The sequence below is a fragment of the Spermophilus citellus genome (assembly GCF_964194105.1).
Source record: "Spermophilus citellus genome assembly, chromosome: 7".
Lineage (NCBI taxonomy): Eukaryota > Metazoa > Chordata > Mammalia > Rodentia > Sciuridae > Spermophilus > Spermophilus citellus.
The window spans coordinates 120983486-121004185 of record NC_138188.1 but is presented as its reverse complement, the minus strand read 5'-3'; the positions used below and the strand labels follow the sequence as shown (position 1 = coordinate 121004185).

The window sequence follows — 20700 nt, the reverse complement described above, 5'->3', positions numbered from 1 at the left end:
TAGAGACAGGGTCTCACTGAGTTGGGCTAGCTATGAACTCAAGATCCTCCTGCTTCAGCCCTCCAGAGCCACTGGGATTGTAGGCGTGCCCAACGTGACAAACATTTGTTGCATAAAACAGAAACAGACCAAAGAGAAACCCAGTATTCAGACGGCAGAAATTGTGGCCAGAATGGTGTTTTGCCATGGGACGAATCTAGGAGGTGCCCAATGTTAAATGCACCAAGAGCTGCTATAGGGGAACAGGGACTGGCTTGAGAACCAAGAGCAGGCAAGCAGAAGAGGGAAAACTGAGGTGTCTAGTCCTGCTAAGGAGCCTAGTCTAGAATTGTCTACTTTATGTGAAAAGTGGAAGCTTCCTTGGCTCTGTGGTTCTATTTTGAGCAGCAGACCTCCCTCCGGAGGCAGGAATAAAATTGGAGCTCACTCTGGCTTGAACCTGTGTGAGCAAGTTTCCCTCTGCAGGTGGTGAGCAGCCTCCTGAGGCACATTTCAACCAAGTCTGCCCCTCCCTGGGCTTGGAGAGGGGTGTGGGGGGAGGAGGAGACACAGCTGGAGTTGTAGTCCTTTTCATTCATAAGTCAGCAGGGGAAGAATGCCCCACTGCTTCCCTTGGATTCTCAGTGAATTTGAGTTGGGTCAGGGCCAGCCAGAAATGGGGAGGTTGGGGTGGGGTCAGGGCGGGTACTCTGGTGTGTGTAGAAGAAATTCCATGTGTGGAATACTAGGATTTGGGCTCTAGTCCCAGATCTACCAACTGACCTGGGATAGGTCAATTAAAACCTGCCTGGGCTTCATTTTTCTTATCTATAAAATTTCTTTCTTGGTATTCTTAGGAAGTGTAGCCAGGCCCAACAGCACAGTGTTTCTCATATGTCAGTGTCCACTGACCACCGGGGGATCTTGTGGAAATGCAGAATCTACTCTGTGGGCCTTGGGAGTTCACATTTTGACATACACCCTGGCAAAGCCTGTGCTCCTGGTTCACAGGCCATTTGAAGATCTAGTGCAAGAATTGGTCAATCATGGGTTGAGGACCAAATCCAGCCTGCTACTTGTCTTTATCAATAAAGTTTTATTGGAATACAGCCTTTCCCATTCATTTATAGATTGTCTAGAGCTGCTTTCATGCTAAGTGAACAGAGTTGGGTAGATGCATCAAAGACTGTATGGTACACAACACCTAATTATTTTAATAGTTACTATAGAAAATAAGTCCAAGGATGTTTTCCCTAAGCTTTTGTCATTTAAAGGCCCAGACCTCAGCCAGAGTGAAGGAACACAAAAGGAGCTGCACCTGACTGGCACCTGAACCGCCACCCTAATGGGTCAGCTGATCCCATTACAACAAATTCCCTATTCGCATTCCTGTCCCAGAGGGACCCCATTACAATGAACCCCAGGAATCACCCTCCTAATGCACCTTTCACTAAGCCTAAATAACCCAGACACTTGCTTCAGCCCTATGCGCCAGGTTCCACCAATTAACTCAGCCGCTGAATCCTGAATAAAGCAAAGCTTGCTGACCTGAGGTTTGCTTCCCATCTCTTGCCTTCATGAGTGTCCGTCATTTGTGCTAACATATTCCTTTACAGAAAAATTTTGCTGGCTCCTGCTTGAGAGGTCTGAGGACCGTTCTGAGCTAAAAGACCTGTGTTTCAGTCTGGATGTGGCCATGGGCAAGCCTCTTCATCTTGCAGGTTCTCTTTCCTTATCTCGAGGACAAAATGATCTCCAAATCTTTGAGAGGCCTATGACTCTGGTGTTTCAATACTACATAGAAAACATCACCGTTTCTATAGTAACTGGCATCTGAGAACCATTTTGTGTGGCCTTCATTTGGAAGCTGTAAAAACATACCTGGCCTAACCCTGCAGAGTCTAGCAGGGCAGCTCCTGCCTGATGTCACGAGATGTCTGTGGAAATAGACCACAGCTACTGCTTGATGTAGAGTTAGCCGGGATCAAGAGGGGCTTCAGGGAAGGGGAGAGGGAGGATGGGAGGAATTCCTCCCCCCCCCAACCCCCGCCGAGTTGCCACATAGGCTGATGCTGGCAAAGAGGCACTGGGATATGACATGCCAGCATTGCTCACACAAATTCCATTTTGCTGCGAGACCAACTCAAAAAAATTCCCTAACTCACCGCTCCATGTGCTCCTGACTGGGTGCTTTTGGTCAATTAATATTTGTAAGCCCCTTTGAGGTCTCAGGGACTGGCAGGCACAGGGGTACAGAAGCACTGTGACATCTGAGCTCCATTAGGAGCTCACAGTCTGGTGAAAAGACACCATGTGAGGGGAAATGCATGACCCTGGGTCTTTAGCCTGAACCACAGGGAACATGTGGCTGTGGGGGAGCCAGTGGGGGATAGGAGAGGGAGAGGGTTTGTAAAGAGGGAGGGGATGATGACAAGTTTGGGGCATATTGATTACAGTGTGGGCTGCTTGACAGACTGAATGACCAAGCTGTGACTTCTGATGAAAAGCAAAGCAACCTCTCTATAGGTCTGCAAATATTTAGCAGGAATGACACGCATGTTGCCATGGTTACTTCCCAGCGTTGAGGGGAGTTCTAGTGTGTACCCCCAGACCCCTGAGACTTTTTAGGAGTCACTTGCCTTGCTCTGTCTCAATCCACAGGAGAGACCTGGGCAGAGCGACCTCTGTTAAGTGCACAACTTAGGAACATTTTAATTTTCTCTCAACCCCAAAGGGTATTAGCTAACTATTGCTCCCTATATGACCTCATTGCATGGGAAAATTGGGAACAACCCTGGACAGCTCCTGAACCCCCAAGATAAAAGTGACAAGAAAGTCACAAGAAACAATGAACCCTTGTGCTCAAAATTATTTGGGGTGTCTCAGCTGAGCTCTCTCTCCTTCTCTCCTGTGGAGTGTGATACTGAGAGATGCTTGGTTGGCATCCCATTCCCTTGCTTTAGGATTGAGGGCATAGTTCATGCAATTTTTAAAACCTGCGTGGGCACAGAGTGCAGGTGATAAAACTACACGACCTTGCAAAGTAGCTTTGCTTAGAGTCAATGGGCTTTGCAATGGGAAGGTTTCCCCCTTTCCAGACAGAGCTTCCACATCTGGGAGGGCAGATCTGTTAGCTGCAGGCATGTGCCTGGAGAATACCCGTGTCCGTTGGTTTGTGCCAGGTTAGTGTGGCCACAGGCTACCTGCAAGCTACACATAGGCTGGCTGGACTTGCCATTCCTGGGTAGCCATGTGACTCTTCTTAGCACTCACCACAGTCCCTAATCATATGCCTATCTATGGAATTATTTTATTAAAGCCAGGCTTTGACATTTCCCTGTGGTTACAGGGGAGCCCTGTTTACCAAACCTGGTGCCTGGCATTTGTTAGGTACTTCCTAAGTATGTATTGAATGATCTGACAGAAAACCTGTTTCTACCACTGGGAAAATGACTCAAAGTGAACCCTATACCCAAAGTGTCTGTCTCCTTGTCTTTGCTTAAGAACAATTGCAAACATTATTTAGTGACCGTCTAGGGAGATGCTGCCCTACCGGTTTAGAATTGTGTTCAGGACACTCATTTGCAGTTCAAACAGGATGACAAGAAATGACATCTGTGGTAACCAGAGGGGCCAGGTGCTGGGAGCACAGCATGGAGGCTGGCTTCAGCAGGTGTGAAGCTCAAGGAAGAATTGGAGAAAGTATGTAGGAGGTCTTGCATTTACATTTTGGGCTGGAGCCACAGAGGAACAATGGCAGAGCTCCCAGGTTCACTCAACCTCCTGGGGACTGGTCCAGCTTAGGGCTTCACCTGGATTCAAGGCGTGGCTCCCTCTGGCTTCACCTTACTTCTCTGGACAGCAGCTCAGGAGTCACCCCCACCCTGGCAGCAACACCAGACACACTTGAGTGCAGTGCCAGTTAAAGAGCCCTAGGATTACAGGCTGTTCTAGCCACTGGTAGTTTATGGTTATTCTAGACCAATTCCCATAGCAGAAGTCAAAAGAGTAAAGTTCTAAATGGGATCACATGCTAATTATCAAACAATAATTCCGATTACTGTTGATTAAGAGCTCATCAAGTTCCAGGCACTCTTCTAAGTTCTCTACAAGGATGATCTCATTTAACCCTCAAAACAATGCTGAATTGTTCCATGTGGTAAATGTTGAAGAGACCTGGAGAGGGTCCTGGCTTATTCCATGTTCTGTAGCTTGCAGGGAGGCCTGGGGCTTGAACTCTCAATGGTGAGTCCCTTCCTCACACGGACTCTCAATTGCAGGTCCTTTGAGCTCTATCTGAATTACTTATGAGAAGATGGTCAGCATATCTTACTCATCAAATGAGTTTCTAATGGCTCAGTGAAACTGAAGCCAGATTTAAAATTAGTCAGTCAGTGTAGTTAGGTAAATCGGGTCTAATATTGAGTGAAATCTAAAATGGAGGCCATGTTGAGAATGAATTCCCGGAAAAGTTGAGCAACTCTCGGAATGTTAATGAAGTCCAGGAAACATCCCCCAATAGATTTGAAGATAGCCCATCCCAAAGAAATGTTAATGAACAGCAAACTTGAAGATGCTGACTTGGAAGTGCCCAGATTACTTCTTTGGCCCATCTATGTCCCTTCCCACCTACATTCCATCACCGAAAACTATAGAATGGAGAGACAACCGCACTTCCACGGATTCCATCTCTTGGGTCCCCTTCTTCCTCCAGGAGAAGTCTTTTCTGCTGTCTTTTAATAAACTTCAAATTTTCCACTCTGACCTTGCCTCTGCGTGCTTCTCTGGTGCTATTCTTCAACATTGGGGAACAGCAGTAACAAAACTAAATTCTTAACCTCACTAATATGCACAGGTTACCTCTTCCTAAGACTTCTTTTCCTCCCAAATTTTCATTTCATATTTTTCCTGTCCTGCGCCAGATCTACTGTACGCATGCGCACAGTGCTGGCTGAAGGAGGGCAAGAGTCCTTCCCTTTTCTCCCTCCCTCCAACAGGCATTTCTAAAGAGCACTGTGAGCCCGGGTGGTAGGCTTGGAAAGAGACACAGGTGACAAACACCTTTTCTTTTCTTTTTTTTTTAAAGAGAGAGTGAGAGAGGGGAGAGAGAGAATTTTTAATATTTATTTTTTAGTTCTAGGCAGACACAACACCTTTGTTGGTATGTGGTGCTGAGGATCGAACCCGGGCCGCACGCATGCCAGGCGAGCGCGCTACGGCTTGAGCCACATCCCCAGCCCGACAAACACCTTTTCTAGGGATGGGTTGGGGAGAAGTGTGAGGATACACATCTCTGGCTGCCTCTGATACAGGGCAACCCATGATCAGTGTGCTGGTGAGATGGAAGGCAAAAGCCAGTGCTGTAATAATTTAGAGGCTGGTTTCACTTCTGGGGCTCCAGGAGGAGATGGCCCTTAGACCTTGCCTTGCAAGAGGAGTAGAATTTCAAAAAATAGAATCTTTCTTTGGACTGGGTCTAAATGCTTCCTATTTCTGAGAGCCTGGTGTTTGCATTACACTCAGTAGCCTAATAAATTTTCTAGATGGATACTAGCCACTGGAGGTTAGTCTTGGTTCTGATTCTATCCCTGGACATAAATTACATATGTCCTGCCCTTTCTCTGGGCTTCTGTTTTTTCCCAATTACGAAATGGGATATGAAATTGGCTGGGTATGACATTACTCATGGGCTTCTGGTTAGGATTATATTAAACTAATTCATGCAAAATTATTTGCAAGCCACAATGGAATATAAAAACAAAAGATTACTTCACACTATTTTTGTTGTTACAAAAACTAAAAATAACCCATGTCATGTGCTCACTCATCTAATATTCTTTCTTTTTTTGAGTAACTGCTTGGGGGTAGCCACTGGAGAGACAAAGATTAATGCCCCCGGCCTCCATCTTTGAAATCTGAAAAGTCTAGAAAAGGAAACAGTAATTACAATTGATGGTATAAGTTTAATAAGCTAGGACAAAAGTTGGGTTGGTTTGCAGGAGCTCTGCTGTTTCCTACTGGCAATGTAGGTAGATTATAATGCTAAAGACAAGAACTTCAAAGCCAGAAATTGACTGGCATGCTTCAGCCTCACATGGAATTAAAGCCAGGTAAAATTCCTAACATGGAATTAAAGCTGGGTGCATGCCTATAATCCTGTGGAATTGGGAGGCTGATGAGAAGGATCACAAGTTTGAAGCCAGCCTCAGCAACTTAGTGAGGCCCTAAGCAACTTAGTGAGGCCCTATCTCAAAATTAAAAATAATAAATAAATAAATAAGGGCTGGGGATGTGACTTAGTGCTAAAGCATACTTGGGTTAAATCCCCCGTGTGTGTGTGTGTGTGTGTGTGTGTGTGTGTGTGTGTGTTTGTGGTGTATATACATATACATATATATTTTTTAAATAAATTAATTCATTAAAAAAATAAAGTGGAATTAAAGAGGAGGAGAAATTTTTTTTTTCCCTAAAGTTTGAGCTTATACTGTGGTCCAGGCTTTTACATGCACCAGCTTCATAAAAAGCTAGATATTTTCACGGTCATTTTATAGATGACAAAGCTGAGACTCAGGGATGTAATCTAACTTTCCGAGCTTTTATAAAATTAGAAAGCATAAAGCCAAAAATTAAACCCAGGTTATCCAGCTGCAAGCCGGGTGCTTCTCTGTGTGCATTATTGCTTTTCCACCAGCCAATGAGTTTACAGAACACATTCCATGACTTTCTTACTCGATGTTTTTTTTCTGAAAAAGATGGATCTACTATCAGAGACCTGACCGCAACCTGTTCTAAGGCCATTCCCTCTTCCACCTCCTGTGTGCACATCCTTCACTCCCATTATTCTCTCCTAACTTCTCCCTCTCCTCCAGTCCCAGTGAAACTTCCAAGGAGGAAGAAATCCTAACAAATGAAGACACTGCAGAGAGAGAGCTCCCTCCGAGCCTATAAATCCTGGGGTAAAAGTCATGGAAAGAAGAAAAAAAATTGTATACACTTCTGTCCCCCAAATCCATGTTGACCAAAATATGACTATACTTCAATTCTGATGAGGTATACAGTGATTGCTAGACTTATTTCACAGAGAAGGAAGACTGAGATCCAAGAAGGTGAAGGGATGCACCCAAGGTCACACACAATGGTAAGAGGCAGAGTCTGGATTGGAACCTGGATCTCCCAACTCCAAGTCAATGCTTTTCCACTAAAATAGGTGCTGTTAGCTTTTCCCATTAGCAACTCAACTTATATGAGATCATGGCCCTTATAAGAAGGAAGCTTAGGGTCGGTGTCTCTGTAAAGCCCAGAAGCCAGGGCCCCTCCTTGGCCTCCACTTTGATCAGCTCATGTCCTCATCTAAAGAACAGGAAGTGGCTTCATTTTTAGCCCTGAAAACACATTTTCGGGGGTAGGAAAGGGGGATTTGCGGAAGAGAGTTCCTGTACATAACGGTCAAGAGTGATCAGCAGATACTTCACTCTCTCTTAAAGAAGGGGAAGATGAAGATCAGACACTTAAAGATCAGACATTTAAGGGGAAGATGAAGGCTGACCTTGAGTCCTAACCAGAACCTGACCTCAGTAGCTTCCCCAAGCCCTGGGGTGGGAAGAGGGGAGGGCTCTGCTATGCTCACTCCCTTCTCTGTTCTGACAGGGCTGGATGCCAGGATGGGGGTTGAGATCACCAGGGTGGGAAAATTTGCAGGAACGTTCTACAATCTCCAGTGCTTCCCCCACCCTCTGCTAGCACCCACAACTTCCCCTGCCAAGGGAGGAAGGAGGAATGCATTATTCCGTTTAATAATTTATACAAATTGAAAAGTTTATTTTGCCAAAGAAAAGGGCCTTAAGAGGGCAACAGAAACAAAAATTCCTGAGTCTTCTTAAAGGACAAAGTGGAGATGATATTTCTTGATGACCTCGCCCTGGAATATAACAACCTGATTGTCTAAGATGGGTGTGAAGCAAGGAACCCCGCCCTCCGAGGGTCAGCCAAGCTTTGTCTCCTACTGGTGGGATTACATCCAACCTTAGCAATTATATCCTGGGACATCAGAGAACACAGAATGCTAGAAGACATTCTGGGCATATGTCTGTCTCTATAAGTGGTTCTCAAACCTGGCAGCCCACCAGGGTCATCCAGGGAGCTCAAGACAAACCTAGATTCCTAGGAACCAACCCAGAGATGGATAAGGTCATTTTCAACAGGCAGGCCAGGATTCAGAACTGATGATCTAGTTCAACCCCATCCATCCAGCTATCAAAGGTGTACATGAGATGTAGATTTCACAGCAAAGAAGTCTGAGATGCCAAGAACTAGACTGGTAGCAACACTTGGACTAGAACCCAGTTCCCTGGCTGCTGGCAGGGATCACCAGCAACATGGTCTCTTTCCTGGGGCTCGCCAGGCCACTGAGAACCCAGGAAGATCCAACAGTTGACAGAGGAACCAAGGTGCCAGAAGTTTAGCCTGAATCTCTGTTCAGATCTTTGTGGAGGTAGCCGATAAGGGGTTGGAGTGAAAGTCATCTTAAGGGCACTTTCTGTATTCTGGTGGGTTACAATCAGAGGCCCCAGCAGGTGGCCTCTGAGGTATACTGCCTGGTTTTTCTAGAGTGAATGAATAATGGGTTCATGGAAGCAACCCACTGTGTATAGGAGCCAGGGAAAGTGAAGGAGGGAGTCCCAGAAGATGGGGTCTGGGAGGTGGTGGAAGGCCAGACAATATGGGGCTATTGGCCACTGTAGGACCTTAGCCTTTTATTCAGCCACAGCATGATTTTGAGCAGATGAGTGTCCTAATCTAATGTTTTTACAGGGATCTCTGGTGTGGTGGTGAGAACAGACTGTGTTCAGCTCAGGGAGGAGCAGAGGACCTGCAGTCAGTCATACAGGACACAGAAGGAAGTGGCTCAGAAGTGGCTGGACCCTGATGTTTTTGAAAAGTTGAGCTCACAGGTTTTCTCATGGACTGGGTGTGAGATGTGAGGTAAAAAGAGGCATGGAGGGGGCTGGGGATATAGCTCAGTTGGTAGAGTGCTTGCTTCGCATGCACAAGGCCCTGGGTTCAATCCCCAGCACCATACACACACACACACATGCACACACACACACAAAAGAGGCATGGAAGGTGGTGCCAATGCTTTGACTAGAGGGCTATGGAGGCTGGAGTTACCACAGGCTGGGCTGGACAGAGGAGTTCAGCCTTGAACACATGGAGCTTGCTATGTCCGTTATCCTCTCCAGGGAAGTGCAGGAGAGGATGCGGGACGCATCAGGAGGCCAGACTGGTTTGGAGTCATCATGGGCACACATGGGATATTTAAATAGAGCCTCACAACTGGATGAAGTCACCAAGGAAACAAGTACAGACAGAAAAGAGGATCTAGGATCCTGCCTGGGGACCCTCTAGCATCAAGAGTCCGAGAGAACAGGGACTGAAGAGGAGTGACTAGTAAGTGGAGTCCTCGAAGCCAAGTATACAAAGTGTTTCCAGGACAAGGGGGTGATCTGTGGGGTTTGAATGAAGGTGAAGTGAAATGAGGGCTGAGAATTGACTTTTGGATATGGACATTGGAGAACTCTGATAACCACAGGAGCAGCGTTTGACATCTCATCTTATGGAGTCCCCTGATTTGATAACTATCAGTCCCCGCCTTATTAGAAATTTTGTTTTCTCAATTAGGTTGTAAGCTTTGCAACACCAGGGATGATGGGTCACCACACTCCCGGGGTACCAGGTCCTTGGCGGGCTGTCAGACCTTACAGAAGAGCCTGCTATAGGTCCTGAGATGCTTTGCTGGCCCACCTTCCACAGGGACATGGTCTAGAGCAACTGTCCTCATGTCTGGCTTACCTTGGACACAGAATTTCAGTTCCTTAGGGTCAGTGATGCTCTTTCTGCTTTCCCGGATCACAGCCCTGTTCTTCTTGGTTTCTCCCCAGAGATTGGTGCCTCCATACATGCTGGGAATGTTGAGAATGGCAATGCCTTCAAGGAAGATGTTGCTCAGGTCCACCTCCACTCCGTCACACTGGGGACAGACAGAAAAGGCCAGTGGACTTCAACCTAAGGTGTTCTAGAAGTATATGGGGGGGGAGGGGGGTCTTTTCAGCTACCACCCTGCCATTGTCAGAAACCAAATCTTAAGTAGGTCTAATGCTTTAACCACTATAGTGAGATGGGGAGCCAGTCCTGAGTCAGCTCTGGGGAAGACAGCACAAGACTTCAGTGGGTCTAGAAATGCTCTAGGGATAGTTCCCAAGTTAATTGCCAAACAGTTCTCCATTCCAATCTCATTATTATCAATTTTCCCTTCCTAATCACTATAAATATGTATAGGAATATCGATTCCAGAACTTAACACAGAGTATATACTCAACAAGCAAAAGCAGAAGGAAAAAAAAAAAAAAAGCTCAGCTCAATGGTGCGTGCCTATAATCCCAACAGTTGGGAGACTGAGACAGGAGGATTGCAACTTCAAGGTCAGCCTCAGCAACTTTGAGAGACCCTGTCTCAAAATAAAAAATAAAAAAAGGCTTGGGCTGGGGATATATAGCTCAGTTGGTGAAGTGCTTGCCTCTCAAGCACAAGACCCTGAGTTCAGTCCCCAGCAACACACACACAAAAGGGCTTTAATGGTTAAGTGCCCTTTGGTTCAATTCCTGGTACAAAAAAAAAAAAAAAAAAAAAAAAGACAACAATAAAAATTATTATTCTCTCTTTTCCCTCTTATTTTATCCTGCCTGTCTTTGGAAGTCTTTAAGAATTTGCCTGTCTTTCATATCTGAATTGTAAGTATAAATTTGACACATAAACTTGCAGAGTTTCTTTAGTCAACCAATCTCTACCACTAGATTTCTCACCAGGCATGAAAGGCCAGAAGGCTTGAACTTGTATGTCTCATATATATAGCCTCTAGTGTCAGCCCACCTTGGCATACTGCTTACCAACACAGCAAGAAATGTATTAGCCCTGATCCTCATTCCTTAGGATTGTGGGTAACTTACTATGTTTTGGAAGAACCAACTGGATGAACTATATTATCCAAGTTTACTACTAAGAAATAACAGAGCAGGGATTCAAATGTGGAGAATTTGACTACAAATCCTTTATCTTGATTATTGTGAGAAAAGTAAAGTCAAAATCATATGACAAAAAAATCTACTATACACTGTAAAGTTTGCTGACTACTAAGATTTGAAGGTCTCCTCCAAAACTCATGTTGAAAGTTATTTGCCACTGTAACAGAATTAAGAGGTGGGGACTTGAGAAGGTAACCAGGATAGATGAGGTCATGAGGGTGGGGCCCTGTGATGTTATTAGTAGCTTTGAAGGAAGAAAAAGAGATCCGTGGTGCTGCCTTTGGGCTGCAGAGAGTTCCCATTCTTTATCAGATGCAGCCCCTCAACTCCAGACCTCCAGACATTTGGATAATTTGAAAGGTCTCTTTATATGGACCCAGATTCTCTCTTTTTTCTTGCTTCTGCTCACTGGTCCTGTTCTTTCTGAAGCCAGGTGGAATGATGTCCTTTCTCCTCCATAGGGGCAGCCCAGCAGCCACACTGATGATCACCACCATCACTGTGTATATGGATGAAGCATTGCCATGTGCCACATTAGCTTTTATACACATCTCCTTGATTATCTTCATGATAATCTACAATGACTAGCCTCTCTTTATATGTGGGGAAACCGAGGCACAGAAGAAGCTAAGTCACTTGCTCAACAGCACATGGCTGACAAGTGGAAACACACAGATCTGACAGCAGTTGTGTAGCCTGTCCGATTGAGCCTGTCCACTCTCCTAACGTTTTCCTGTCAGACTTGGTTTTCAGATCCTTTCTCATTTTGGCTGTCCTATTTTGTACATGCTCCAGTTTGTTGCCAACCGACTTGGTAAGACCCGCAGCACTGAGAATAACACCCAAAACAGGACTGATGGGGCAGGCGGCAATGAGACCAGCCCTGACCAAGGCTGGAATTCTATGACACTGTCATGCCCCAGAAATAAGACAATGTGTAAAGCCCATGTCAGGGCTCAATACGGGTTACCCCCTACCATTATCCGTATCATTACCCACAATGACAGCTATGCTAGCCCTTTCATTAACAGCTAGATGATGGCATCCCTTCAGTTTAAATGGGTAGTCATCTCAGTCACCTGAACCTTTATCCCATGATCTATTTCTAAGCCAGCTCTTCCCTAAGTTGCACTTGTATAGGATTTTTTTCCCCTGGGGCAGAGGGTGCTGGGGATGTAACCCAGGGATGCTCTAGCACTAAGCTAAGCTCCCAGCCTTTTTTATTTTGATTTTGATACAGGGTCTTGCTAAATTTCCCAGGTTGGGCCTGAACTTGTGATCCTCCTGCCTCAGCCTTCCAAGTAGCTGGGCTTACAGAGATGGGCCACCATGCCCAGTTGTGCAGCCTTTAAAAAAAAATAGCTTCAACATAGAACTTTGCATTTATGTTAATTAATTTCATCTGACTTTTATCAGATGCAGCCCCTCAACTCCAGACCTCCAGACATTTGGATAATTTGAAGGGTCCCAAACTCTTCCAGTCTAATCAAATCTTCATTTTGTGACCCTTGGTCCTAGCTCTCTTATCATTTGGGGATTAAGTCATTAACATGAGTACATAAGGCAAAACCAGGGACCAGTTCCTTTCCTTGGTCCCATTCATGGTACACGGGCAGTCCTTAGAATGTGACTGTTCTATTGGGGCTGCACATTCTGATTGAACTGTATCTAACCAGCCCAGTTTTCATTACACAGTGGAATCAAGGAACTTAGTGAGCAGGACCTAAGAGAACATGTCCCATATTTCATAAATGAGAACTGGTGAGGGAAAGAAACTTCCCTGTGGTTATCTAATTAATTAATGGTAGAATAGATTAAAATCCAGGTCTCCAGACCTCAAGTCAGTGTTCTTTCCATCAAAGCATAAGACATTATGCTGAGATCAAATAAGATTTTCTAAATGACTCCCTTACGACCTCTAAAAGGAAAGAAATAAGAGAACTCATATTAACACACTAATATCTGTGTTAATTACATATTCTAGAATCTTGCCAGGGATAGGAATGAAATATATCCATGTGTTTCCAGAATATTCCCTTTTCTTATTTTTGAAAACTGGGACATGTCTATTTGCTTCTCATTAGATAGAACCAACTCCATTTTCTAGAATTGCCAAAGTGGGCCCTGAATGACATCTAGAGGATTGTCCAGCAACTTGGATTCAAATGTATGTGTATTTCCCAAGGTCAGTTAAGTTTCTGTTGATTTACACTGGGCTTCAGCAACTGCTCTTTCATTTTTAGTTTAGGGCTACTACTCTGGAAAAGACAGAACTCTTCCATACCGGCAGAGTCCTTATTGAGTGTTGCTTTCCACATTTTTGTTATTGTTTTGCTTTGAACATTGTCTGTCATTCTGCTTGGCCTTCAGTTTGCCTGAGCCAGGCTCAGAGATGTGAGTTGCTTTTGTGTGGTCACACCCAGGTGCTTGTACACACCCTGTTTCTGCGTGTATGTGCACAAGTCCCCTTAGAGGATGGGTTCAGCTAGAGCTCCCTGCTGTTGTCACAGTGACTTAAAAACCCAAAGCAAACTCCTTTCCTTTTTCTTCTCAATATGATTAATGACTAGTTAGAAATTTATTTTGGAATGCCCTCTACCCTTCTATCCTTCATACACATATTTCTAGTTAGGAATTTAGGCTAGAGTTCATGAAGTCACACTTTTCTCCACACTCTTGAAATGAGCCCAGCATTGTCTCCTTTTCCTTATCTTGTCCTAGACCAGAAGTTGTCTCTTAGTCATCATTACTTCCACATCACCTCAATTTATGCATTTTTGGTTGAAACAGCACCCTTACTTGAAAGACATAACATCAGCAGCTCATGCATGGTAAGAGCTTCCTTGGGTGCTGGGCTGGCCCTTCACCTACAACACCCCTTGGAATCCTCCCATGAACACAATGAAGGAGTGAGTCACTATTGCTACCCTCAACAGACAGGTCTCCTGGGACAAAGGTGCTTGCTCAAGGCCACAGAACTTGCCACTGTACAGCCAGCAAAGCTAGGATGCAAACCCAGGCATCAGATGCCAGATCCTACTCTGGAGATGAGTCAGTGAGGCAAATCGGGATTTGTGCTGATGCTAGACTTATAGCAAAATTAAACTTCCAGCTGTTGTTTGAATAATTGAAATCTCCCACTACTGCTCTGTCTTGTAAGTGCTTAGAGCTGTGCCTGGCACATCAGTGTTGGATATTAGTATTATTATATCATGTCTCTGAGCCAGGTTTGTTAAAAAAAAAAAAAAAAAAAGAAAAAACCATAGCACACTCCTTGGCAAAAGAAATTCCACAGTCACCTTCCTTCCCTACTTTATTTAAAAATATACTCTGTCTCTTCCACCTTTAATCATAACCAACTAGGAGTGCTACTATTAACCTGGTCAACTGTTAACCTCTTCTTGGGAAAGGAGACAGTCCTCACTCTGCTACCCACTTCTCTCATTGTTCTTATCGGGTTTTGCTCTGTAATGAGGCAATCAGAGCAAGCAGTAGGAACTTGGGGTCTGTTTGATGGCTGGATGTCGCAGCCCTTCAAATGCACCCACTTGAAAAGTGAGAAACAATGTAGTATCTGGAAAAGTATATAGGTGGGCTGGAGGCAGAGATATGGGTTACAGTTTGGTTCTGTCAATTGACAGTTGTGTGATTCCAGATTGGTTCCTTAAGCTCTCTGAGGTTTAATTTGTTATCTGTAAAATGGGGAGCGGGAATAACAGATTTATCTATCTCGGGGTTTGACTGGAAGGAAGCGACACTCCATAACTATCTGCATTATTATTACAGTATCCTCAATCCCTGTGCCTTGAGGCATAGTTCTTCCCTGAAATCAGTTCGTCACTACTTGAGGCTTTGCTGGAAGCATTTTAACCGGCTGTGCTGGTGGCAGCCTTGCCAGCCCACGCCTGTGTGCCTGTTTTCCGGAGTTCTCGGGCCTGGCCATCATACACTGATTTCCTTCAGAACCCCAGCTTTCGGGAAAGGTGGAAGGCTGTGTGCTCAATCTGAGAAAGTGGAGCCCAGAGTGGAACACAGTCAGCCTAAATGGAACGCCGGTCCCCGCGGGTTCCTGAGCTAAATCCTCCAACTGTTCCATGACGTCATCCGGCCCCCTCCCCCTGCTCCTACCACGGCGTCTCCTGGGGACACAGCAAAGAGGGCGGCGGTCCCCGCGCGCGCCACTAGCCATCCTAGCCCAGGCCCGGCTCCAAGCAGAGGCAGCGCTGCAGCGGCACCAGGTATTTATAGCCGCGTGTGCCGCTGAACAGGGAGCTCTTGTCCTGAGCAGCCAGAGCGCACACGCTCGAATCGTGCTTCGGGTGTGCGCCGGCTGCCAGGTACTCGACGTTGGGCCGCCTGGGTCCGGGGAGGCTCTTCGCACACGAGGTGGGAGTCGGGGTACACGAAGGCCAACCCCACTCCTGTCCACATCGGGGCGCAGGCGGGAGCGGCCCGCGCGCCTCCTCCCAGGCCCCGCGGAGCTCGCCCGCAGCTGTCGGCCACGTTCATCTTTGGTCCCCTGGCCAAGACTATACCTCCAGTTTGGGTTTCTCTAGGGGCCTGAGATGGTTGGCTTGTTTGGCGGTTGGGCCAATGCGTAGGTAACTAGACCCTAGGTTAGGAGGGGAATGCGTAAGTCTGTGCCAATGAAACGCACTGGGAATTCGTATTCATCTCCACCCCCACCCTGCCCTTGACGTCTTGGATCCCTACAATCCCATAATTCTGGGCAGAACCTGGACTCGCCCAACTCTCTGTCCTCAGAGGGACAGAGAGCAGAAGAGGTGAAGGAGGGAGGGCATTGATGCTTCCCTGGCCCCGCTGTGGGTTTTTTTTTCGTGCTCCTCCTGCCTGCCCGCCTTGGTGACCTGAAAAGACAGTGCGGAAGCAGCCTCCTCCATGTTGATCCTATTCTGAAGGTCCTCAGGGCAGGAGATCCCACAATTTATTTGATGACCTGTTTCAGTTTTTAGCAACTAGGAAATTCTCCCTTCTAACTAACCTCAATTCTCCATGCTATAGATCAGGCAAGATTTTCTCTGGTTTGGAGCGCACATGTGTTTCTCAGCCCACGCTGGGCTGACTCCTCTGGGTAATGACCTCCTGCAGGCTCGTCTGGGGTTGAAACTCAGGCCTCAAGGGACTCTGCCTTGGTCTTTCTTTTAAATCTTTTTTATTATGGGTATTTCCAAACACACAGGAAAGTAGAGAGAATGATAACTCCCCATATATCCCAAAACTCAGTTGCAACAATTAGTAACTTGCAGCTAATACTGTTTTAAATCAAACTGGGTTCTCTTTGCACACCATTCTACTGAACTACTTTTTAGCAAATCTCTGATTTTCTATCATTTTATCCATAAATACTGTATATCTTTAAATGATGACTTTAAAAAATTAGCCCAATATTATTGTCACTGTTCCTTAATACCAATAAACATCTTGTAATTGTTCAAATTTCCTTAGTAGTCTCATTTTTAAAAATAGCTAGTTGTCTGAAAGGTCTACATATTGCATTTAGTGATACATCTCTCTTTTTTTTTTTTTTTTTGGTGGTACGGAAGATTGAACTCAAGGACACTCAACCACTGAGCCACATCCTCAGCTCTATTTTATATTTTATTTAGAGACATGGTCTCACTGAGTTGCTTAGCATCTCACTGTTGCTGAGATTGGCTTTGAACTCGTGATCTTCCTGCCTCAGCCGCCCAAGCCACCACATCTGGCTCTTGGGTTTCTTTTCATCTATAAATCCTCTACTTTTTTCCTTCCTTTGCCTCTCTGACTTCCTTCCCCCTGTCTTTCGTTAACTTTCTTTGGAAGACAATGGTCATTTGTCCTGGAAAGCAGTGATGTTCAAGCACTAACATACATGCAAATCATGCAGAGGGGGGTGTTGTCTTATTAAAATGAGGATTCGGATTCAGGAAGTCTGGTTAGGCCTGAGATTCTGCATTTGTAACACATTTCCTGATGATGCTAATGCTTCACATCCATGGACCACATTCTGAGGAGTAAGGCTGAATATAGTGTTTCCCAGATTCTGGACTTTGCTAACTGCACCTCTGAGATGCCTTTAAAAAAATATTCCTAATTTATCCCATGCATTTTACTAAATTAGTCTTTTTACACTAAAACCTCGAACAGAGTTGGCTTTTTTGGAAACAACACCTCATTAGTGGGGCTTTGTACTTTCTATTACATCTCATTAGCAGGCCCAGGTTAGGTTGTCTGTGTTTTTCTGAGGTTTAGATGGATCAGTAGGATCAGGTGTTGCCAGCCTAAACCTCCCTTCATAGTCCTTCATCAGCTAGTGATGATCCTTGCTTAGACTCCTTGTCACAGTCCCAAAATGGCAAGATGCCCTGGAGGACACCTGTACTTTCCATTGTCATCTCTCTCTACCTTTCTTTCAAAACTCTACAGAAGCCACTTTCTCTTCTCTATGAGTTCCTTCCTGTCCACTTTCCCAAAAGAGTTGCCTATTTTTCCCTCTCTCTCTTTTCTCTGTTCTGTACTTTCACAGAATCAAAGACCGGAAGCATCTTGCAACATCACCCAGTCCAACTACCTCATTTTATGGATGAGAAAAACAAAGGCTACAGAGGCCGAGGGAATGTCCCAATGGTACAATGGCCATGAGGGTCAGATGATCTAGAACTAGACCTGTGGTCATTTGAATTGACAACCACAAAGTTGACAGTGACTTTTCAAAGAGGAATTCTGTCATTGGATGAAGGCCAAGCACAGAATATCAGAATGATAAGGGCAGATGGAACTTTGGAGGTCACTCTGAATTATCAAAATAAATCAATGAGGTCAAAAGTTGGTTAAGTGCCCTTCTGAGATCACACAGCTCCCTCAAGGAAGAGCTAGGGCTTAACCAGGGACTCCAAGGGGAGTAGGGATGGTAACGGTAAAGGGACATGGTCAGATGGTCAGAGAAGCAATGTAGTTTGATGGCGACGTGGGACTGGAGAGGGAAGATGGGTTCTAAAAGGATGATGTGATTGAGGGTAAGGCTTTCCTGGATGTCTGAAGCAGAGAAGATACTCCATTAATGCTTGTGAGTTGAAAGAATGCATAGACAGAAGAAGTTGGAGATACTAGGACAGGATGTAAACAGAATGAAAGAGAAGATGCTAAACAAATTAGTATGATGTTGGTCTGGGGAATGATACTGGTGTCCTTTCTTTTCTCAGTGAGTCAGAGACTTGGGAAGAGTATAGCTTTCTTGAAGAGGAAAGAGGAAATACTGGACCCATTTCTAGCAAATACAATATTTCTGTTTCAGAGGGGAAGGTGTGGACTGTTGTCTGATACAATTGAACAGGGGTTATATTGGGCTGGGGGTGGCAGTGAGCAGGAACTGAGGGTAGCCTCCCTGGAGGCCTGGGCTCCATGTTACAGCCTCAGATAGTCACTGAAGGGCAGAGAGGTAACTAGCATACACCTGACTACCTCTCCCCTCCCTACCCTTTTTTCAAAGGAACAGGACACAGAGATATTAGGCAGACAGCATCAATGAACTTCCCAAGCAACCTCAGGGGCCTGTAGAGCCTGGAAAGGATGGGGTGGTGATGCTCCTTTAGAGTGGAAGCATAAAAGAGCCAGGGTGGGAGGAGAGGAGGTGCCCTCTGGTTGGCTTGGCAGGCTGGAGTGTAAGTCACTGGGAATGCTAACCCAGGAAAGTCTCCCTTGGTTTGGAAAGAGGAGAGTAGATAAGGAAGACTGCTAGCTGGGTCCCACAGAGTTTGGGCCTACTTCTCTTTCTGCTATTGCAAACTGCCTAAGTTGTCCACCTGTTCTTTTATTCCTAGTAAAATCCTACCCTGCCAGCAGAGAAGCATCTCCTCTAAGAAGTAGGTCTGAGTGCTCTAGTGTTAATGAATCATTAAGAAAATGATCTCCCCCTTCTCTAAAGTTGCGTTGCTTTACTTTCCCTCATCTATGGAAATTTCCTGTACCTGAGGAAATTTGAAGCTCCTGGAAGGTGGGAACCAGAGCATATGCAGCTCTGTGTTCTCCATAGATCCTGGCGTGTCTTACCCATATCAGGTGTCCAATATATTTGTGAATTGAAAGGAAGAATGTGTGGAGAAATCCTAATATGGAAACCAAGGTGTTCCTTGAAGAAATCTGGCAAGATTTCCTTCCTTCCAGATGAATTCCCCCAAGCCTCTCTGGATGAAGAGAGTGATCAAATATAGTGGATGAATGTCCCAGATAGAAAGAGCTATGGATGGTTAATCCAGTCTGCATGAAGTGGTCCTTTGATCAACAGCTAAAGGACATCCATGCTCAAAGACCTGGTAGCAAGAACAGGGCACAGAAGGCACATTTCATATAAGAGAGGCATTAAGAGACGACAAAAGCATTCATCCATCCATCAATAATGAGAGCCTACTTATTCTCTGCTGGACCTTGGGGATGGAGAGTCCCTGTCCTCAAGGTGCCTCATTGCAGATCAATGCTGGAAGCAGACTTTTGCTGCTAAATGCTTAATAACGGGCTCTCTAGGAAACAAAAATAGCCCTGACTATTGTGTTCTATGGTGTAAATACTCCCACTATCGTAAATTTCAAGGGACTAGAAGGCATCATCCAAAGGAAAATTGAGAAAAGATGTACCCACAATCGAGGATCTAGGACCCCACTGACTGGAGGCAACAAAGCAGAAAAGGAAGTAGATATTTTCAGATCTGTAAGATATGTGGCAAGAATAGAGAAATTTACTGAGAGTGAAAGAAAAACAGCCAGGGTTTTTTTTTTTTTTTCAAACAATGATATCTGTTTTCCCTAGAGAAGAACTAGAGAGAATGCTTTTAGTGTTAATAATCTGATTTTGTCAGGGAAGAAAAGGCACTACATTGAGAGCCGCTGATGAGGGGTGACAGCCTTATTGGAAAAATAGTCTAGTACTATCTACATACAAAAATTGGCCTGGCATGTAGGTCATTCTATATTCAGAGAGGTTGTTTTATATTGTTTTAGGAGCTGATGTCTGTTGTGAGCAGTTAGATAATAATACTAATACACATATATGTTACATAATATTAATTGACATGATTTATTGAGTAACTGTTAGGACCCAGGCACTTCATGTATTTTATGTCTAATCCTTACAACCTTGAAATGTCAGTTTTGTATCCTCATTTTTGTAGATGAGGAAACAGTGAAACTAAGGAAGCTCCTTCTCCATATTTACCAGGGTTTCTGGTTATCTTTGACAGCCTGCAGATTTCCTGCATGAGGATAAGCAGCAAGACTAAGAAGCCAGTCCAACTTAGGATGCCTGTAAATCGTGTGCTTTGTTACCTATGAGACCACGTTGGGAATATTCTACATACAAGAGATTCAGTCTTTTTGGTACCAGGGATTGAACCCAAGGGCACTTAACCATTGAGCCACATCAGCAGTCCTTTTTACTTTTTTATTAGAGACAGGATCTCACTAGGCTGCTTACAGCCTCACTAAGTTGCTGATCCTCCTGCCTCAGCAAAACTGCTGGGATTACAGGTGTGTGCCACCACATTCGGCTCAATTTATTTTATTTTTTTATGGTGCTGGGGACTGAACCCAGGGCCTTTGCATGCTAGGATAGAACTCTATCAACTGAGCTATATCCCCAGCCCTCAATTTTT

General features: G+C 45.1%; 1 protein-coding gene across 1 annotated transcript in view; it reads right to left on the bottom strand.

The window, feature by feature from the left end:
- DGKG (diacylglycerol kinase gamma) overlaps nucleotides 1-20700 on the bottom strand; it is a 188457-nt gene that overhangs the window by 27907 nt on the left and 139850 nt on the right. Inside the window, exon 22 of the mRNA XM_081302353.1 lies at nucleotides 9829-10006. Within this exon, the coding sequence (XP_081158479.1) occupies nucleotides 9829-10006 (178 nt within the window). The remainder of the gene's footprint in view (nucleotides 1-9828; nucleotides 10007-20700) is intronic.